The sequence below is a fragment of the Myotis lucifugus genome, unplaced genomic scaffold (assembly GCF_000147115.1).
Source record: "Myotis lucifugus unplaced genomic scaffold, Myoluc2.0 scaffold_6, whole genome shotgun sequence".
In the NCBI taxonomy this organism is placed as follows: Eukaryota; Metazoa; Chordata; class Mammalia; order Chiroptera; family Vespertilionidae; genus Myotis; species Myotis lucifugus.
In genome coordinates this window covers 6,726,672-6,745,301 of record NW_005871054.1, presented here as the reverse complement: position 1 = coordinate 6,745,301, position 18,630 = coordinate 6,726,672, and the positions used below count along the sequence as shown (strand labels likewise).

The 18,630-nt window shown below is 38.9% G+C and overlaps 1 protein-coding gene across 4 annotated transcripts in view; it reads right to left on the bottom strand.

Annotated features, from left to right (window-relative positions):
• Nucleotides 1-18,630, bottom strand: part of EFEMP1 (EGF containing fibulin extracellular matrix protein 1) — a 66,431-nt gene that overhangs the window by 16,134 nt on the left and 31,667 nt on the right. For all 4 annotated transcript variants that reach the window (XM_006083317.3, XM_023746694.1, XM_006083316.3 and 1 more), the window contains exon 5: nt 3,955-4,077. In XM_006083317.3, the coding sequence (XP_006083379.1) occupies nt 3,955-4,077 (123 nt within the window). The remainder of the gene's footprint in view (nt 1-3,954; nt 4,078-18,630) is intronic.

Here is an 18,630-nt window from a genome sequence, read left to right as displayed (position 1 = left end):
ACAGGGAGGAGTCCCTCAACCCCCTGATGGGCCCTGCTCTGTGAGTGACAGGGAGGAGCTCCTCAACCCCCTGATGGGCCCTGCTCTGTGTGTGACAGGGAGGAGCTCCTCAACCCCCTGTCGGCCCTGCTCTGTGCGTGACAGTGGGTGGCGCCGCAACCTCCCCATCGACCCTGCCTTGAGTGTGACAGGGGGCGGTGCCCCAACCCCCCAATCGGCCCTACCCTGAGCGTGACTAGGGTTGGCATCGCAACCTCCCGATCTGCCCTGCTCTGTGCATGACAGGGGGCGGCGCCCCAACTCCCCAATCAGCCCTGCTCTGAGCCCAACCAGGGGCTGCACCTAGGGTTTGGGCCTGCCCTCTGCCACCCGGGAGCGGGCCTAAGCCAGCAGGTCGTTATCTCCCGAGGGGTCCCAGACTGCGAGAGGGCACAGGCCGGGCTGAGGGCCACCCCTCTCCCCCCCGAGTGCACAAATTTTTGTGCACCGGGCCTCTAGCATATATATATATATATATATATATATATATATATATATATATATATATCACTTTGAGGATCTAAAGCTTATTTCTAATGACAGAAGTAAAAAAGAACTATCGAAGACTCGAGTGATGCACATAAAACGAAGAGAAAGAGGGGGTAGACTGCTGTTTAGTTGGTGACTTTGGTGAAGTCATTTAAAGGTTCAGTATCTTGGTTTTTCTTTTGTAAAATGTGGATAGTAATGCTTACTATGTGTATCTTATGATGTTTCTGTGAGAATCAAATGAAAGAACATGGTGGAAGGAATATGGTGCTAACCAAAAGTGCCCTTCTGACACATTGATGAAGCGTTCCAGCCCGTGTCCTTCTCATATAAATATTTCCAACTATAAAGTGCTCAATTGAGAACTTGCAGAGTAGGATTAGTATCTTAGAAGCATAATAAAATTTCATTGACTCATGACTCTACACTTTGTGACAACTCCAACATGGCATGTGTAATTTAAAATAACAATTATGAATGCACAATTTAAGACTATGTAGTGATACTATCTTATGGTAAGAAAAAAGCAAAACCAAAAATTTATGCTGAGCTCTTCTGGTACTTTAACAACAAATAGTGTGGAAGGCATTGTGCTCAAGTGGCCTCAGAGTAATCTGAGTTTGAGTCTTCTGGCCATTACTAGCTAGGTGTTAATCTCTTGAGCTCCAATTTCCTCCTCTGTAAGAAATAGTATAACATTGTGGTAGAACTGTTGGAAGGATTACATGACATAATGTAGGCAAAACTTCCTTACACAAAACAGGTATAAACAAATGGAGCTATTATTGATAAGTTGAAAAATCTATTTGATTTAGCTTAAGTATTGAAACAAATGATAATGATAGGCACATGGTTTCCCCCATCATTATTTAGGTGTCTCAAATGTCACCTCAGGAAGACCATCTATGACCATCCATATAAAATAGCTTCTTCTGCATTATCTATTGTATTTCTTTGCAGCCTTTGACATGCCTTGACATTGTGTATTTTTTTTATTTGCCTCTTGTCTGTCTCCCTCACTATAATACATGGCAGATAAGACCTGTCTCTTCCTCTTGAGGTGGTGATAAAGTATTTTTGTCTGTTCACTGCTATATGCTTAATACCTGGGCCTGGCAATAGTAGGTACTCAATAAACATTAGTTGAATGAACGGAAACATCATACCAAGTAAGAGCAATTTTATCATAGTTCTTCCTAGTACCCAGTATTATACTCAGGTGCTAGTCTCAATAGCTATTTGTATAAATGGTACTTTCTAATAGCTCTACAGGGGCTGTGATTCTGTGCAATATGTTTGTTCACCATGATGTACCAGCACCAAGAACAGTTCCTGGCACACAGTCAGCCCTCAAAAAATATTTGATGAATAAATGATGTGTGTCTTTACAACCAGGAAACACTCATCAAACCATTGTTATTTGCTAGCATTGTGTTTAATGCTGCAGGTTTATAATGATGATCAACATACATATGTTCTATCCCTATTTACTTTGGAAGGTGGGCATGAAAACAGATTACTGCATGAATAAAATAAAAAATAGAAAGTTGCATAAGGGACAGAAGGAACACTGGGCTACTCAAAGTGTGGCCTGCTGACCACTGCTGGTCCATGGACTCTTTGGACCAGACTGTAACAGATAAGTATAGAAAATGAGAGTAGTTGTTTAGGAATAGCAATTTGATGTTACCACATCATTACTGTAGTTTGTAGAAAAATTAATCTGCAACAGATAGAAAATTTACAAAATGGATCCATCAAAATTTGAGAAATAATAGTATAAAGGAGGGAGTGACTAATTATATTGGAGTAGATCATGGACAATTTCCCAGAGGAAATTACTGAGCTGGGATTTGAGAGTTAAATAGGAGTTTTCCAGGAGTGCATGTTCCTGGTGCTGAAAGAGCTTATGTAAAGGCACCAAAATGTGACTCTATGTGATGTATTGTATTGTGGGGAATTATAAGTAGTAGGGTAAAGTTGGAGTGGTTTTTTTTTTTTTTTTTTTTTTTTTTGTGGGAGAGAGGTGTTCAGAGCTGGGCAAGGATCAGGTTAAGGAAGACCTTATATGCTCTGTTTAGGAATGTAGAATTGGTTCTATGGGTGGGAGAAATGCCACATGATTAGATTGAATTTAAGAATGTCTCCTCTCTTATCATCTCATAAAGAGCTATGACCATATGTTCCATTCTCTTTGGTTCTTCCCACAGTAGTTTGGGTTAGTTCTTTTTCTGTACTTTTTATACTATTAATCGTTTATTTTACTGACTAAAACAGTGGGCAAAACTTTGGTGTCTGTGAAGTTTTCCACACAATCTTCTAAATCACAACTTCAGTCACTGCAAACCCTGGGCCTTCCTCAGAGGCTGGGCAGTAACTCCAGCGTCTAGGAGCAGCCCATGGCAGGCAGAACTCCACTGGGGCCCATGAGGAGCTCAGTGTTGACATCTTGACATCAACAGCTCACATTTTTTGGAGAAAATGGATACTGGTTGTCAGTCCCCACGTCCTGATCCTCTGTTTCTAAGAGAAAATACGGACTCTTCACTTTTCTGGTAAGAGATGGTATGCAAATCAATGGACAGAGGTGGTCAATTAATGAGTTTCATGCCTCACAAACAAGCCCAGACTTTAGTTTATCTCTTATTTGCCAGTCGGCTTCCCCATACTGTGTTTTCAAAAAAGATGTCTAGGGCATCTCCGTGGTGAGCACTCTTCAGGGACTAAGAAGACAGCAGTAACACAAACCAGACCCGCCCCTGCCTGGGGGGAGCTCAAGTAGAGCTCTCAAGTAGAGGTACATGCTGCACTTGGCTTTGCATTCCTAGCACTGCACCTGCAGCATGAAGAATGTTTAGTATGTTAACTCATTGAATAATGATAGCACACAGCTATTCAGTCCAAGACCAGGCACTATTCTCAGCATCCCCCACACATGAGCTTCTGAAACAGGGGCTAGTATTATCTCTATAGTACACAGTGAAAAAGTGAGATAGAGAATGTCAGTAACTCACCCAAGTCCTCAATGTGAGTTAAGGGTGATGATGGGGTTTGAACCTCACCATCTGCCTTATAAACTATGAAACCAGTGAATGAAGCCTGTATCATCAGTGTTTAAGTGCTATGGTCCCCAAATAGATAATTTAAAATTATTTTCTCAGTTGCTTTTATGGTCTCATTCATACTCCAAATTTCTGCTTTTGCTTAGTCTAACATATAACCAACACTTTGATAGCCAGGATATGCTAAACTTGCAAGGCTAGTTCGTTCTTGTGAATGTGGAAAATGGATTGGCATTCAATGAAAGGATAAACAGTTGTTGGCTATCATTCTCCAAATAAATACAAGTGCTTTGTTTTGAATGCCTGAGGTTTAACAATTAAGATGCTCAAGACAGGATTTTGCTTACTGCACTGTTGTACTTACCCACACACTGCTCTCCTCGCTTCTGATAGCCTGGAGGGCACTGACAGGCGAAAGAGCCACGTAAATTGATGCACACTTGGTCGGCTCTACAGTTGTGTGTCCCTGCAGTGCACTCATCTATATCTGTTAAAGACACGCAACATAGAAAGGGTTTGAATAGGTTGTGAAGATGTTAATATTTCCTCCGCATTGTTATAATACTTTTCCTAAATAAACTGAGTTTTTACTTTATTCTTAAAATATTACTCTGCAATATTGTTATATTGGAAATGTTTAAAATGATAAATTATTTTTAGTGTTCAGAAAATAATGTGGGCCCTGGCCGGGTGGCTCACTTGCTTGGAGAGTTGTCCGGTACACCAGAAGGTGGCAGATTTTGATTCCTGGTCAGGGCACATACCAAGGTTGCAGGTTCAATTCCTGGGGAGTCTATGGGAGGCAACTGATTTCTCTCTTACATCAATGTTCTTCTCTCTCCCTTCCTCTCTCTAAACCCAATAGAATAAAAAAATAATTTCATAGATGCCAATGTGTACCATTTAGATTTAAGAAATGTTAACATTTTGCTCTGCTTGCCTTAGCTCACTTTATTTTGTTAAGAAATGAAACAGCCCTAGCCGGTTTGGCTTGGTGGATAGAGCGTCGGCCTGTGGACTGAAGGGTCCCAAGTTCGATTCGGGTCAAGGGCACATGCCTGGGTTGCGGGCTTGATCCCTAGGGGTGTGTGTGCAGGAGGCAGCCGATCAATGATTCTCTCTCATCATTGATGTTTCTATCTCTTTCTCCTCTTCCTTCCTCTCTGAAATCAATAAAATTATATTTTTTTAAAAAAAGAAATGAAATATATCAGATATATCTAAAGCCTTACTCCATCCTCATACCTTTACCCACCCACCTACCACTGTCTTGGAGTAGGCGTGAATCCTTCCCCAAGATGTTTTTATACTTTTAGTATACAGTTATGCACCCATTAGAATATATAGTATTGTTTTGTGTTTTAAAATGTAAATTAATTATATGATACTGTTTTTCCACCCAACATACTGCCTTTGAAATAATTTCTATTGACAAATCTCTAAAAATCTGCCAAATAAAAAGGGTATAAATCAAACTTTAATATTATGCATTCCCTGTTGCTGTTTGTGTGTGTGTGTTCAAACTTTAGAAAGAAAGGATTTAATTTGGTCATATTTCTTTAGGAGAGATTGGCTGGTGTAGTGTAAAATACACATTTTCCCCAAACATTTCAGTTCTGGAACAATATAGTAAAGGTGACTTAAGTAATAGGTAGGTTAAAGTTTTAGAAAAGTAAAAAATGCTCAGTCATAATATAATAAACATGTAACAATAAATTTCTGTGGGACCAAAATGTGATGTGAATCTGTGTGTGTACATAATATAAATGTGATTTTGGCATCTTTTAACAAGTTAAGACTCTAAGTATCATTCCAAAAAATATAGCCTTATAATTCCTTGATGACAAATTTAGTATAAAAACTGCAACAAGCTTGGGTCTTAGAACATCACTGTGGTAGACCCAGGGTGGTGCTTTGGGCTAAGAATCAATAATAAAAAAAAATGAGCCATTGGTTAGAATTTATTCTTCAATTCCTGCCCTTCCCTTTAAGAAGCTCAGAATGTTGCCAATTCATCTTTCTAATATTTCCAAGGAGATTTACTGCACTTACAGTACCCAGTGTAATAATGTAGGAAGTTCTGGTTATAAGAGGGTGGGTTGTCCTCAGATATGGGCTTAAATTAGCTGGGTGTGGAAATGATGATACGGGAGATTCCAAAAGAATGAGGGAGGGGAGATGAAAAATACTCGAGGGATATATGGCTGTTATTGGATAATAATCTACTAAAGCATCTACTTACATAGTTCTTTGAACCTGGTTTTTAAGTTTTGGTGAATTTATTTTTGTTATTATTTTTTATTTTTATTTTGAAATTTATTATTATTATTTTCAAATCACTATCCTTTTTGGGTACTATGCAAAAGTGCAGCAATCTTGCTTTGAAATTATCTGTTCTTTTTTGTGTATTTTATTATTTTCTCATATGCACGTGATGAAAACATTTCTACTGAGGTTTCTTCAGAGCTTTATGACTTGCTAATGCAGTAATGACAACAGAATTCCTATTGTTTTATGTCAAGAACATTTGACAGCATTTACAGTGATAACAGCCCTGAGAGATACTGCAATGTGATATTCAGTTGTGGCAGGTTTCCTCAGTACATGCTGGCAGAAGATCAAGGACTGGCTGGCTGCTGCATTTTCTAAAGGAGGCCTCACCAGTGACCAAGTCTTCTCTCTGCAAACTGCCTCCACCCCATTATACTTCTGATGTCCTACAATTTCTTTCCTACTTTCTTGTCAGTTCTGTCTCTTTGATAAATAGGGTAACATTTCTAGTGGAATTAATATATCATTAAGTAGATTTTAAACATAAGAACTGTGCCCCATGGACCTACTTCTCCTTAAGGACAGGTCCATTTACATCTGAGAAGGATCTATATTATAAAAGGCCAGTGGCCATAACGCCGTAATGACCAAACAACCGGTCACTAGGAGGTGCATTGATGGGTCTTGCAGTGCGGCGGGGGTCTGGGTCCTGCCGGCACAGCAGGTCTGGGTCTCCTGCGATTTCATGCACTGGGCCTCTAGTTATTTAATAAAAAATTGGGTGCATTAAAGTAATTTAATAAAAACAAACAAACAAAAAACAAGTAAAATACCACTGCCTCCTCTCCATTTTTTTCCTTTCTCTATCAAACAAACAAAAAGGCAGTAGGACTCATCTCACCTAACATTGACTACTAATATTTTTAATACATATTTACATGGATTCACTTTTAATTTAATTCTTTCAGAGGAGAAACTTTCTGAAATTTGATAAAATGCAGCTGTATGAAATTCCCTTTGTGACATTATTCCCAAAGAGTTGAATGCATGCTTCATCATACACCTTGAGCTGCATCTGCTAGTACATGATCTGACTACATTTTCATTTATGGCTTCTCTGACTCGAGTTTAGAATATTTATCCTCTCCTTTGCTCTTATCAGGTTATCTAATGCTGAGAGAGAGAGAGAGAGAGAGAGAGAGAGAGAGAGAGAGAGACTGGATTTCTTTGAATTATCTTCAATTGTACTGCCAATTTATTGGTTTATTTAAATAAAACAATTTTATTATTTTTAAAATTGTACTTGGAAATATTGTTATGATATTCACAAACCATATAAGCCATATTAGAAAGTTATATAAGAAAATACAAAGTCATATAAGAATTTCTATACATTGTTAAACTCTCTTATGCTTCTCTTTTCTACCTGTCTGCATTTCTATTTGTCTTAGATGTCAGAAAGTTCAATGTATAAGAAAATCACTAAAATATACATCGGTGTCAGAAACCCAAAGCAGAATATCCATCCTTGTGCAGATGTACTAGAAGATCTGCCTCCCCCAGGTGTGATTATGAAAGCCCTCTGTGGTGAGGATGTCTGTAGTGGCAAAAGCAATATTGTATTCATAAGGAAAACTAGTAACCCAGTGCACAAAATTCGTGCACATTAAAAGGGAATTAATTGCCCTAACTGGTTTGGCTCAGTGGATAGAGCATCGGCCTGCCGACTCAAGGGTCCCAGGTTCGATTCTGTTCAAGGGCATGTACCTTGGTTGCGGGCACATCCCCAGTGGGGAGTGTGCAGGAGGCAGCTGATCGATGTTTCTCTCTCATTGATGTTTCTAATTCTCCATCCCCCTCCCTTCCTCTCTGTAAAAAATCAATAAAATATATTTTTTTAAAAAGGGAATTAATTAGCAGAGATATTTTAATATTTCTATTTGCCCTTTCTCTATAATAGAAGTGTGAGAGATGAAAGGAAATTAGTAAAATATATATGAAAGTAATATATAAATTTATTAATAAATAAACAGTAACAAAAGGATATAACAACAACAGAGGCATGATATAAAAACGACAAAACCATGATTTGAAAACAACAAAAACATGATATAAAAACAACAGTGATGCAAACAATGACTGATAAAGTGATTAAACTTACTCTAATATCTCCCTGTACACCACATTAATAGTGAAAACACTTTCAGAGTGCTTGACTAATTTCCTTTGTGATGAAGTATTTAGAACTTTAACTGTAACGTCACATGCTCTTCAAACTCGAGAGAAAGCAACATATAACTGACCATGTGCGAAAACGGGTTCAGGCAGGAATATGCCTAATTTGTCTAGAGTTTGTCCTTGTGATTTATTAATAGTCATCACAAATGCTGGCATCACGGGAAACCGTTGTCGAATCAATTTAGATGGGAGGCCAGTGTCAGATGGGGACCAATTAATTCTTGGAATCAGTACAACCTCTCCCTCTGCAGATCCTGTTAATACTTCAGCTTCGATAATGTTAGGTCGTAATCTTTTGATAATAAATCTGGTACCATTACAAAGACCCCATTTACTATTGAGATTTCTCAATAGCATGATGATTGCACCCACTTTCAATTTTAATTTATGACATGGCATTCCTGAAGGAGTAATACTATTAAGAAATTCGATGGGAAAATTTTCCTTTTTAGCATCATCTGTGGAATCAATGGAATCATCACTCAAATATGTGTGAAAATCTCCATTGAGTATATCCAAATTTTCTTCATTTAATTTTTGAACATGCTCATTTTTTGGACAAAGAATTGCACATTTAGATATATTTTTAATATTATCTAGAGCAGTGGTTCTCAACCTTGGCTGCACATTAGAATCACCTGGGAATCTTTTTAAAATCCTGATTCCTGGGCCTCATCCCCCGGAAATTGTTTCTTTGTTATGGGGTGGGGCCACAACATTAGTATCAAAGAAACAGAATTTCTGGAGGATGAGGCCTAGAAATCAGGATTTTAAAAAGATTCCCAGGTGATTCTAATGTGCAGCCAAGGTTGAGAACCACTGATCTATAGATATAGTATTTCCAAAGGTAGCTTCAATAATAGATCCATTACAAATCATTTCACTTCCACACTCTGCTCCGAGGGCAGGTTCCTGCCTGAAACCTCACCCTCCAGGAAACAGCTGGGGGAGGGCGCAGCCATTTCCAAGACGACCCCGGCAGGATGACTTCCTTCTGGTTGGTCGCAGTTCTGGCCATGATGTTAGACCAGGGTTTTTATATAAGTAGATTACTCAGGTCAGTCATGATTTTCCTGATAACTTAAGAAGTATTCTGGGGAGAGGAGTTTTTGCTTTGTTTTTAAACTATAATTTATCCTTGACAGTTAAGCTCACTAAGTTCTTAGGCCATCAGTTAACACATTCCCTGGACCCATGCCCTTTGAGAATAGGGTCTATGTGTTTCTGTCTCTCTGTATTTCTAGTGCCTAGTGGAATGCATGAAGCATGGTGGGTTTTCAATAAATATTTGTTTAAACATGGATGATTGAATCATGATTGCTGAAAACTGAGGTCTAGAGTTTAAGGAAAGTAGGACCAGTATTTTATATCATGGAACTAAACATTTACAAGATAGGTTAACAGGCAAGTTGTGAGAAAAACAACAGAACCAGCACGATGTCAGCAAATGGAAAAGGATGTAGAGCAAGGGGATTGAGAAGTGCAGAAGCTATGAGGAATAAGGCAGCATCAGATGAGGATGGCTACGGAAGGTTTGCCGGAAGAGATGAGTTTTGAGCGGCATTTTGAAGAAGGTGAGGTACATGGAATTGACAGAAATAGGAGGCTATTTCTAGGCAGAAGGCAGGTCACATTAGAAAACACTGACAAGACAAAAGTGGTTTGCATGAGAATGGCTGAGAGCTGGAGTCAGCATGGCTGGAGGGGCTGCCTGTGGGGAGTCTGGTGAAGTGCCTAGTTGAAGGCGCTCATAAAATGGTAGTTCAAGAGCTCTTTCTTTCTTTACAGCAGTGTAGTATTCCATTGTGTAGATGTACCAATGGGGGAAAAAGGATTCATATGTAATACTTTAAACCAAGCATGTCAAACTCGCAGCTGGCGGGCCGCATGTTTGACATGCTTGCTTTAAACAACAAAGAATCTAAAAAAGAAAAAAAAATGGTAGTTCAAGTCGCGAGCAAAATTCAGGACCTTAAAGGTGGGATTAGAGTTTGAATTGAACACCACAAGGAACAGCTCATGTAGACATAGCCTAATGTAAACATCACCAAAGAACAAAATAATAGTGTGCTTCCTAAAATATCACAACACATAAATCAACTCACATTTCATCATCCTAATGCATTAAGAATAGCTAATGGCAATATTTGGTGATTCCCTCATTTTTCAAAAATGTGCCCACGTTCTCCCTCCTAGTGATTTATAGTATTGCAGGTCCTTCTCTTGCTGACTTTGGCACCATCATTGCTTTAAATAATAGTCTGATCTTTGCTCAGCTCACACTCCTAGCCTCTTTACCATACTGACCCCCAGTCTATGCAATTGCATATTTAGTTTTCTCTCAAAGTTAATGGAGGTAACTATGTCCATGTCTTTGTGGTGTCCATGAAGTCCCTGCTTAGGCCCTCATTCTCTATGTTTTTGGCTCTTTTCCTTTAGTCTGATTCATATTTCCCAAACCCCTGACTCATGCTGCTTTTTTTCTCTTATGTAACATTTTAATTTCTGCAATGTTCTTTCCACAATTTGATAACTTACCACGACATGAAGTCACTTAGTGTGTTTCATGGACAAAACTTTGCTGTATCTTAAATGCTGTAGATTACCAATTAGACTTCTAATTTTTGCTGCTTTAGGTTTAAGGAATAATTCAGAACTACTTTGGAATAAGCTACCGTCACCCAGTAATGAGAATGCACTAAAATAGGAGGAAGGGGATTGAAATTATTTTGACTCTGTCACTGCTTATGTGATCCAGGGCCATGGTATCAATATCAATTCTTTTTCTTTCTGCTTCTCCATCTGTAAAAGAGGCTGTCTATCCCTAATGATAGTTCACAGATTTTTAAAAAAATGTTCAGAATATTCAAAAAATATGTATTTTTTATCCAGACTGTAAACCTGAGGGTAAAATAACCATATCTTTACTAGTTCTGTGTGGGCACTGTGCATGCTTTGGAAATATTTATTTGTTGGTGCTGTCCCTTGAACATCTGTGGTTAAAGAAAAGGTAATGGTTACATTCAAGTTGCTAATTCTTGACCTGTGACTTAAAACTTTGTTATATTTTCCACAATCATGCTGATCTAATCTCATAATACAAGTAAAGTAGGGGGGAAAAGGTCAAGCATTCATGCTTGCTGTAAGGCGGAGTTACTTCTGGCTCCTTTCTTTTCTTTCTATTTTCTTCTCTTTTTTCTTCACATTTTTAATGATTTAGATAGATACCTATCTGGCTCAGAGTGATTGGTCCTAATCCTTTCAAGTGACAGGTCAATAAATTAGTTCCCAGGAAAGTACTCTTTCTACATACTTTATGAAACCTTTAAGTAAAAGGGACTCATTGGGTGAAGATCTTATAGTTATTTGGGGTATTCATCCTATTTTTCAATATAGTCCTTGAAGGTAGGAACTATCTCAATAAGAGCTGAGGGCATTGCTGTTTTACTGCTGCCTCATTCATTAATGGCTATTGATAACAAAAAACTGAGAATATTGTGTTGATTGAAATATGATTAAGAAGATGTCTAATATTTTATATAACTTCCTATACAAACTTGTTAAAATTCTAAAATTAAATGGTATAAAAATTGATAAATGTTTAGCAATATCTAAACACCTATTATTTGATTAGGAAATCAGATCTACAGACCTCTGACTTAATCCTAATAAGAGCCCTGTGGAATAAGTGGTTACCTCATCCACAATTTATGGGTGAGGCAGGAGGATGTCACTGAAATGTAGATTGGTGAGGTAACCTGCCCAAGGTCACACAGAGCAGGAATTCAAACCCAAAATTTCCATTTTGCCTCTGTATTTTAGGTCTCCAGAAAAACTTATTTCTAAGAGTTTTAAATAGAAGTTTTATTGTAGTTATACATATTTACTTTTTCTTAGAATTAAAGAGAGGGTTGTTAATCTGTAGCACATTGGTTCCTCCCTTGCGTCTTTCTTCTATGTTAGAATAACATTCATAGCTCTCCAAGTCTTCTGTTTCCCTCCCCACTCTTTAGCCAATTATCAACAATTTCTGTCAAAGACTTTCTATTTCTCTTGCTGCTTCTTTCATAGTACTGGAATCAGATTTATCTGGGCCAAATGCCCAGTTCTAGTTAGCTTTTCACCCTTCTGAAATTATCAACCAGAATTCACCCAAGCTAAGCAGTTCTAGTGGAGAAAATAAATACTGATATTAAGTAACAAGAGAAGACTGTCTTCATCCATAGCCAGCAGTAGATTTATAGTTCTAGATTCTTATCTGTTCTGGCAAAAAAGATTGTTAATGATTTGGTGTGCTTTAAATGATAAACAAAAATATCACCAAAATCAACAAATATCAGTCTCCCTGATAGTTCATGTTTTTGTTTTAGAAAGTGAGTCAAGTGTCCTTGGCATTGCACTGTGTTCTATCAGGACCTTGAAATATGCTGTTCTCATATGGAAAAATGCTACATGTACTTGGAGTTGCTTTTTCCAGCAATGATGATGGATTTGCACTACAAATCAACCCTCTCCTACCTAGTATCCTCTATAGGTAGTGGTGTTCATGTACAGAATGATTGAGGGTAGATATAGGGTTTGTGATTGTGGAGGAGAAAACCAACCGATGCATATGAACACTCAACTCATGACTCATCTATATTCTACGTCACACAAATGAACCAATCAATCACAGGCAAAGCAGGAGAACGAGCAAGGAAACAAAGACTTAATTTTTATTCTTCAGGTCTTTTTGCACACTGCAAAATGAAGCTCATTGCTTTCAAAATCTTAAAGAAAAGACATTTTCTATGAATAAATAATTGTTAATTGTCGGTGATGTTCTCTGGCATCTCTGTAAATGTCATACCCAGCTAACCTTCCTTTTTTATTCTTAAACTTAATTATCCATCAAGCAAATGTTTGGGAAAAGATGGTCTTAGTATTTGGAGGTAAAACTGTATTTTGTAACAAATAGCACCATCAGTCTTTGTTCCAGGGTGGCTTAGTACCAGGAATTAAAAACCTCTGTGTGAAAGTATGAGCCCATCTCATACAAGCTGTGGACGTGGCCTTTGGAGGAATTAGGACCCCAACTTATTAAGGGATGCCTATGTACTGACATTTTAATTGTCTTTTCCTGGTGCTCCACCACTTCACATTGACCCTCCCACCCCTTCCCATCCCCAGCTCCATCTCAAATCCCTGAAAAGTGATGAACTGAATGAAGACTGACTATATTCAACTGAGTCCACCATGCCTGCCTAAGTGCTGTGATTTGATTTTTGGCCCCTTTTCCTGAGTCCTTACAGCCAGATTAGTCAGTCTCTCTAGCCCAAAGTACACACATTCCTGGCTTACTCCTTCAGGCAAATCATCACTTGAGGTCACATAAGCCCCTGGCTATGGCAGTGCCAATTACAACAAGCATGGCTTGGTGACCTCCTAAATGTATGAGACCAATTACATTACAGTTGTTGTTCGCTCAACAATAAACAGCTTTTGTGCTCACTAAATTGAGGCATACTACTAAATTTGCTGAGTGTAACTTGGCAATAATTCTCTAAATCATTAACTGCCTAAGGCTTTGAAATAAAGTATATCTTTGTGCCTCTTACTCTTAGAGCATGTTACTTTTCTTGTGTGTATTTTTCTTCCCATTTCATTACATCTTACCTATGATGTTTCTGTACAATGTTTTCCCATATGCCTCAGGGCCCTTATGTTTTTCTGAATTCCAAATGGAGCAGAGAGGTGGAAAGAAGGGGGAGGAGGGTGACTCACCAAATTTCCACTAAATACCTTTTACTTTTCTCTTTTTGATTTAAAATTTCAGCACAATGAAAAGCAATGAGAGCATAAATATGTAGATCAATCTAAATGAATGCTGAATACATAAAACAATAATAGTAGGGTCTCTGGGAATTTATCAAATGTATAGAATGAAAATACAGAGAATAAGAGCATATAGATTGGCAGGAGGGTAAATGTAGTTTAAGCAGTTTAAGGTCCTTACACCTCTAGAAAGAGCTAAAACTACTAATTTATTTTAGACTTTGATAAGTTAAGGATGCAAGTGAAAGTAACCCCCAGGGAAAACACTAAAGAAGTAATAATAATAAAAAGTATGAAACTACAAAGCTAATTCAAGGGAAAATAGAATAATGCAAGATATTCTATCATTTTAGAGAGAAGGCAAGAAAGGAAAAAAAAGAGAAACTAAAATGTGCTGAATGCATAGAAAGCAAATACTAAAATGGTAGTTTAAACCTAACTATATCACTAGGTACATTATATGTACTAGTATGTGGGTTAAAAGCTCTTACTAAACCCCCCCGCCCCAAATTCTCAGGTTGATTAAAAACACACAGCCTACATAAGCTGTTTCAAGAGACAAAATTTAAATATAATAACAGAGATAGGTTAAAGAAAAAAGATAAAAAACATACCATGCAAACATTAACCAAAAGAAAGTTGGCTTTGCAGTATTAATATAAGACAAAGTTGACTTTAAGAGATATATTACTAGAGAATAAAAAGTAACACTATGTAATGATAAAAGTTTTAGTTCACCAGGAAAATATGGAAATTATAAATTTAACTAAACTTAATCACCTGGATCCAATATAGATAAAATAAAAGTGGATGAAACTAAAGGGAATAATGGATACACACAATCGCAGTAAGAGATGCAACATACTTCTTTCAGTAACTAAAAGAATAAGCATACATTTTCAGAAATGACTAGAAAATATAAATAACATGATTAAAATTTTTGAAATAATTGACATATAGAACACTGTACAGCATACATAACCTTTTCAAGTATTGAGAAAACAAACAAAAAGGCTATATGCTGGCCTTAAGACAAGTTTAAATAATTTCAGAAATTGCAACATACAGTTTTTATTCTCTAACTACAATGTGAATTAGATAGGAACAACAACATGGAAAGATGGTGCACCCAGAGAGGTCATGAGAATCCTTCAGCCAGGCCTGGATACCTTGCCCTATGCAACCCTTCTAGCTGGATGTTCATTTGTATCCTTTGTCATATTCTTTTATCATAAACTGGTAAATGGTAAGTTTAAAAAAGGTAGAAACAACAGCAGCAACAACAAAACTAGAAAAATCCCCTTATTTTGGAAAAGAAGACATATACTTCAAAACCACTTATGGCTTAAAGAAAATGAAAATTTGAGACTTCTTCTTAGACATGTGGTACATACACACATGTATTTCTTTGTACAGTTGTAGAGATTACTTTTACAATTTATCTTCTAACATCTGAAAAACTTACTTGATGATAAAGTATAGCAAGGAAAGATCTCATCTTAAGTGATTTTTTTTTATTCTTTCCCTCTTCCTTAAACAAGGAAGCAATTAAGAAATCCTAGCCTTGGCTGGGTAGCTCAGTTGGTTGGAGTGTTGTCCCGTATACCAAAATGTTGTGGGTTCGATTCCTGGTCAGTGCACATAAGTAGGCTGTGGGCTTGATCCTCAATCAGGGCATGTACAGGAGGCAACAGATCAATGTTTTTTTTCTCACATTGATGTCTCTCCCTCTCTTTCTAAAAAAAAAATCCTAAACTTGGTGGATCCAAGATGGCAGTGGAGTTGGTGGATGTTACTTACACTCATCTCTTCCCAGGACCAAACTGGAATTACAATTAAAATGTAGAACAATCACTGAATAACCAATTGAAGATTAGCGAAAGAGAAATCTTATAACCAAGGATTTACAGAAGAAGCCACATTGAGGTTGATAGGAAGTGTGGAGATGTGAAAAGGGCTGGCCCCGTTCCCATGGGCAGTGACTGAGGTTCTAGAGCGCTATCTCAGCTGCAAAGTTCCCCCTTAGAAGCGTGGGGTCTCACCCCCAAGCTGAGCTCCCCAGCCAGAGCACCAGAGTTGGGAAAAGGCACTCACATAATATCTGGCTGTGAAAATCAATGGGGATTCTGTCTGCCAGGAAGAGACAGGGGTCTGTTAGGGCCAATGCACAAAATCTCATTTGCAGCCAGTCAGCCTGGGCTCTGGTGGAGGGAGGGTGGAGCAGACTAGAGTTGCACGAGAGACTAGGGTTTGTGGCTCTGGGGAGACATCTGAAGGGAAAGTGAACAGGATAGTCATTTTCCTATGCTGCAGACATCTTTCTTGGGTGGAGCACTCCCCTCCATTGGGCATCTACCTGGGGAATGCAATAGCCCCACTCTCTGGATCACCTGTTGCCCCACCTTATGGAGCTTACACCCTGCTGAGGAATCAGCTGCCTGGGCCAAGGTATAGAGGTCTGGGCAGACTCAGGAAGTGTCAGTGACTGAATTGTGTGGCTCTGGAGTGAGGGCCACTTCCTTCATCTTCCCCCAAGCCTGACCAGCACCTCCCCCTCAAGAGAGACCCACAAGCCCCACCCTCCTGATTCATGGTGACCTTGCCTTGCTGAGATCAAGCTTTGGGCAGAATCTGGGATAGAGTGAATTGTGTGGCTCTAGAACGGGGGACATTTTTCCCCTCACATGCCTGACTGGTGCAAAGCCCTTCCTCCACATAGCCAAATTTTGGTCTTTTGGGGCTTGATAAAGTCTGCTGGCCTCACCTTAACAACTCCCTGAGACCCCACTCCACCATAAAGGTGTGTGAGCACCCAGAGGGTGGCAGCTAGACTTGGTATACCCTGTGACATTTGCTGGGTGGCCTCAAACCCAGCACTGGCACCAAGTTTGAACCTGTATAAATCTGGTGAACACAACTTACCCTTACCTGGCACTCACTGAAAACCTACCTCATGCAACTTGCCAGAGGCTAGGCAGCCAGTAGGCAGAGGTGGATCTCAAGGTACCTTGGGACTTTTGCTGACCTGCCCCTGGGCCCGATGCTGGTAAAAGGCAGCCTTGATTCTCCAGCACTCAGGTCCAGCAGAGGCAGCCACAGTGGATTACTTTGTAGCTCCAAACAGTTTGCTGAGGGTCAGTCACAAGCAGCGACTGACAGTAGCCTGCACCGAAGTCCCTCCCAAGAGGCCCAGTACCAACACACCCAGTGGCCATCTTCAGACAACATGAGAGCAGGTTCCAATTAGCTTCACAAGTGGCATATCCAAAGGCTGATCTTGGCAACACCAGAACCTGCTGAGTTGAATTTCACTTTGTGTGGTCAGCAGCAGCTCATACACTGTGTGCAAGCACCCAGCTAAACTTGGCTGATTGTGAGCATTGACCCTCACAGTCAGCCAGCCTGAGGGTGGACTCCATGCATGAATGGGCCAATAAAAATCAAGACTCAATTATGACAAGAAGGCTTACATAACCCCCACAAAGAACCCAGCTCAGGTGATGCAGGAAACTGCTCCAATGGGTCCCACAGGACAACTACTACATAATGCTACCCTACCAATATGAGTGGATAAAAGAGCTGTGGAATACTACTCAAATGTGAAAAGAAGGAAATCTTACCCTTTGTGACATCATGGATGGACCTGGCTAGTATTATGCTAAGTGAGATAAACTAGTCAGAGGAAGACAGATACCATATGATTTCACTTATATGTGGAATCTCATGAGCAAAATAAACTAACAAACAAAATAGAAACAGCCTCATAGATACAGAGAACAGACTGACAGCTGTCAGAGGGAAGGGGGATTGGGAGGCTGGGTGAAAAGGTGAAAAGATTAAGCAAAACCAAAACAAAAATCCATAGACACATGCCCTGGCCAGTGTGGCTCAGTTGGTTGGGCATCATCTCATGCATCAAAAGGTTGCTGGTTCAATTCCTGGTCAGGGCACATGCCTGGGTTTTGGGCTTGATTTATGGTAAAGGGTGTGCAGGAGGCAGCCGATCAATATTTTGCTCTCACACCAATGTTTCTCTCTCTCCCCTCCCCCTCCTCTCTAAAAATCAACAAGAAAAAAATAAAAAACCCCAACATCATAGACACAGACAATAGTATGGTGATTACCAGAGGGAAAGGGGGTGGGGGAGGCTGAAGAGGGTAAGGAGGGCATAAATGGAGATTTGACTTGGGATGGTAAACACAAAATACAGCATACAGATGATATATTATAGAGCTGTACACCTGAAACCTATATAATTTTATTAACTAATGTTACCCCATAAATTCAATTAAAAATAGTCAATTGATTAGCAACCTTAAAAAATTAAACAAAAATCCTAGACTTATTATTCCTTGTTCTGTTTTAAGAAAATTTCATGAAGAAAGACTCTGCAGCCTTTAACATATTAAGGCTTAAGATTATTCAATGATCAAAATATCAAATGTGAACAACTATCAACTTGTGCCCAAATCTTTACTATAACATTAAGCCAAGTAAGGTTTTATTCCAAATTGATACTATAGTAACCATTTTTCCTAAGTTATTCATGGATTGTCATGCGTACTTGAATTTAATTTGCTGATAAATTGTGCTTGAAACACATAAGCTGTAAGGTCCCCTCCACCCCCTTTCTGTGTTAAAACACTTTCAGTGTTGTAAAGCCAGAGCATTCAAAAAATACCTAAGTGTTAGTTTAAGTACCTAAAGGCAATAGGGG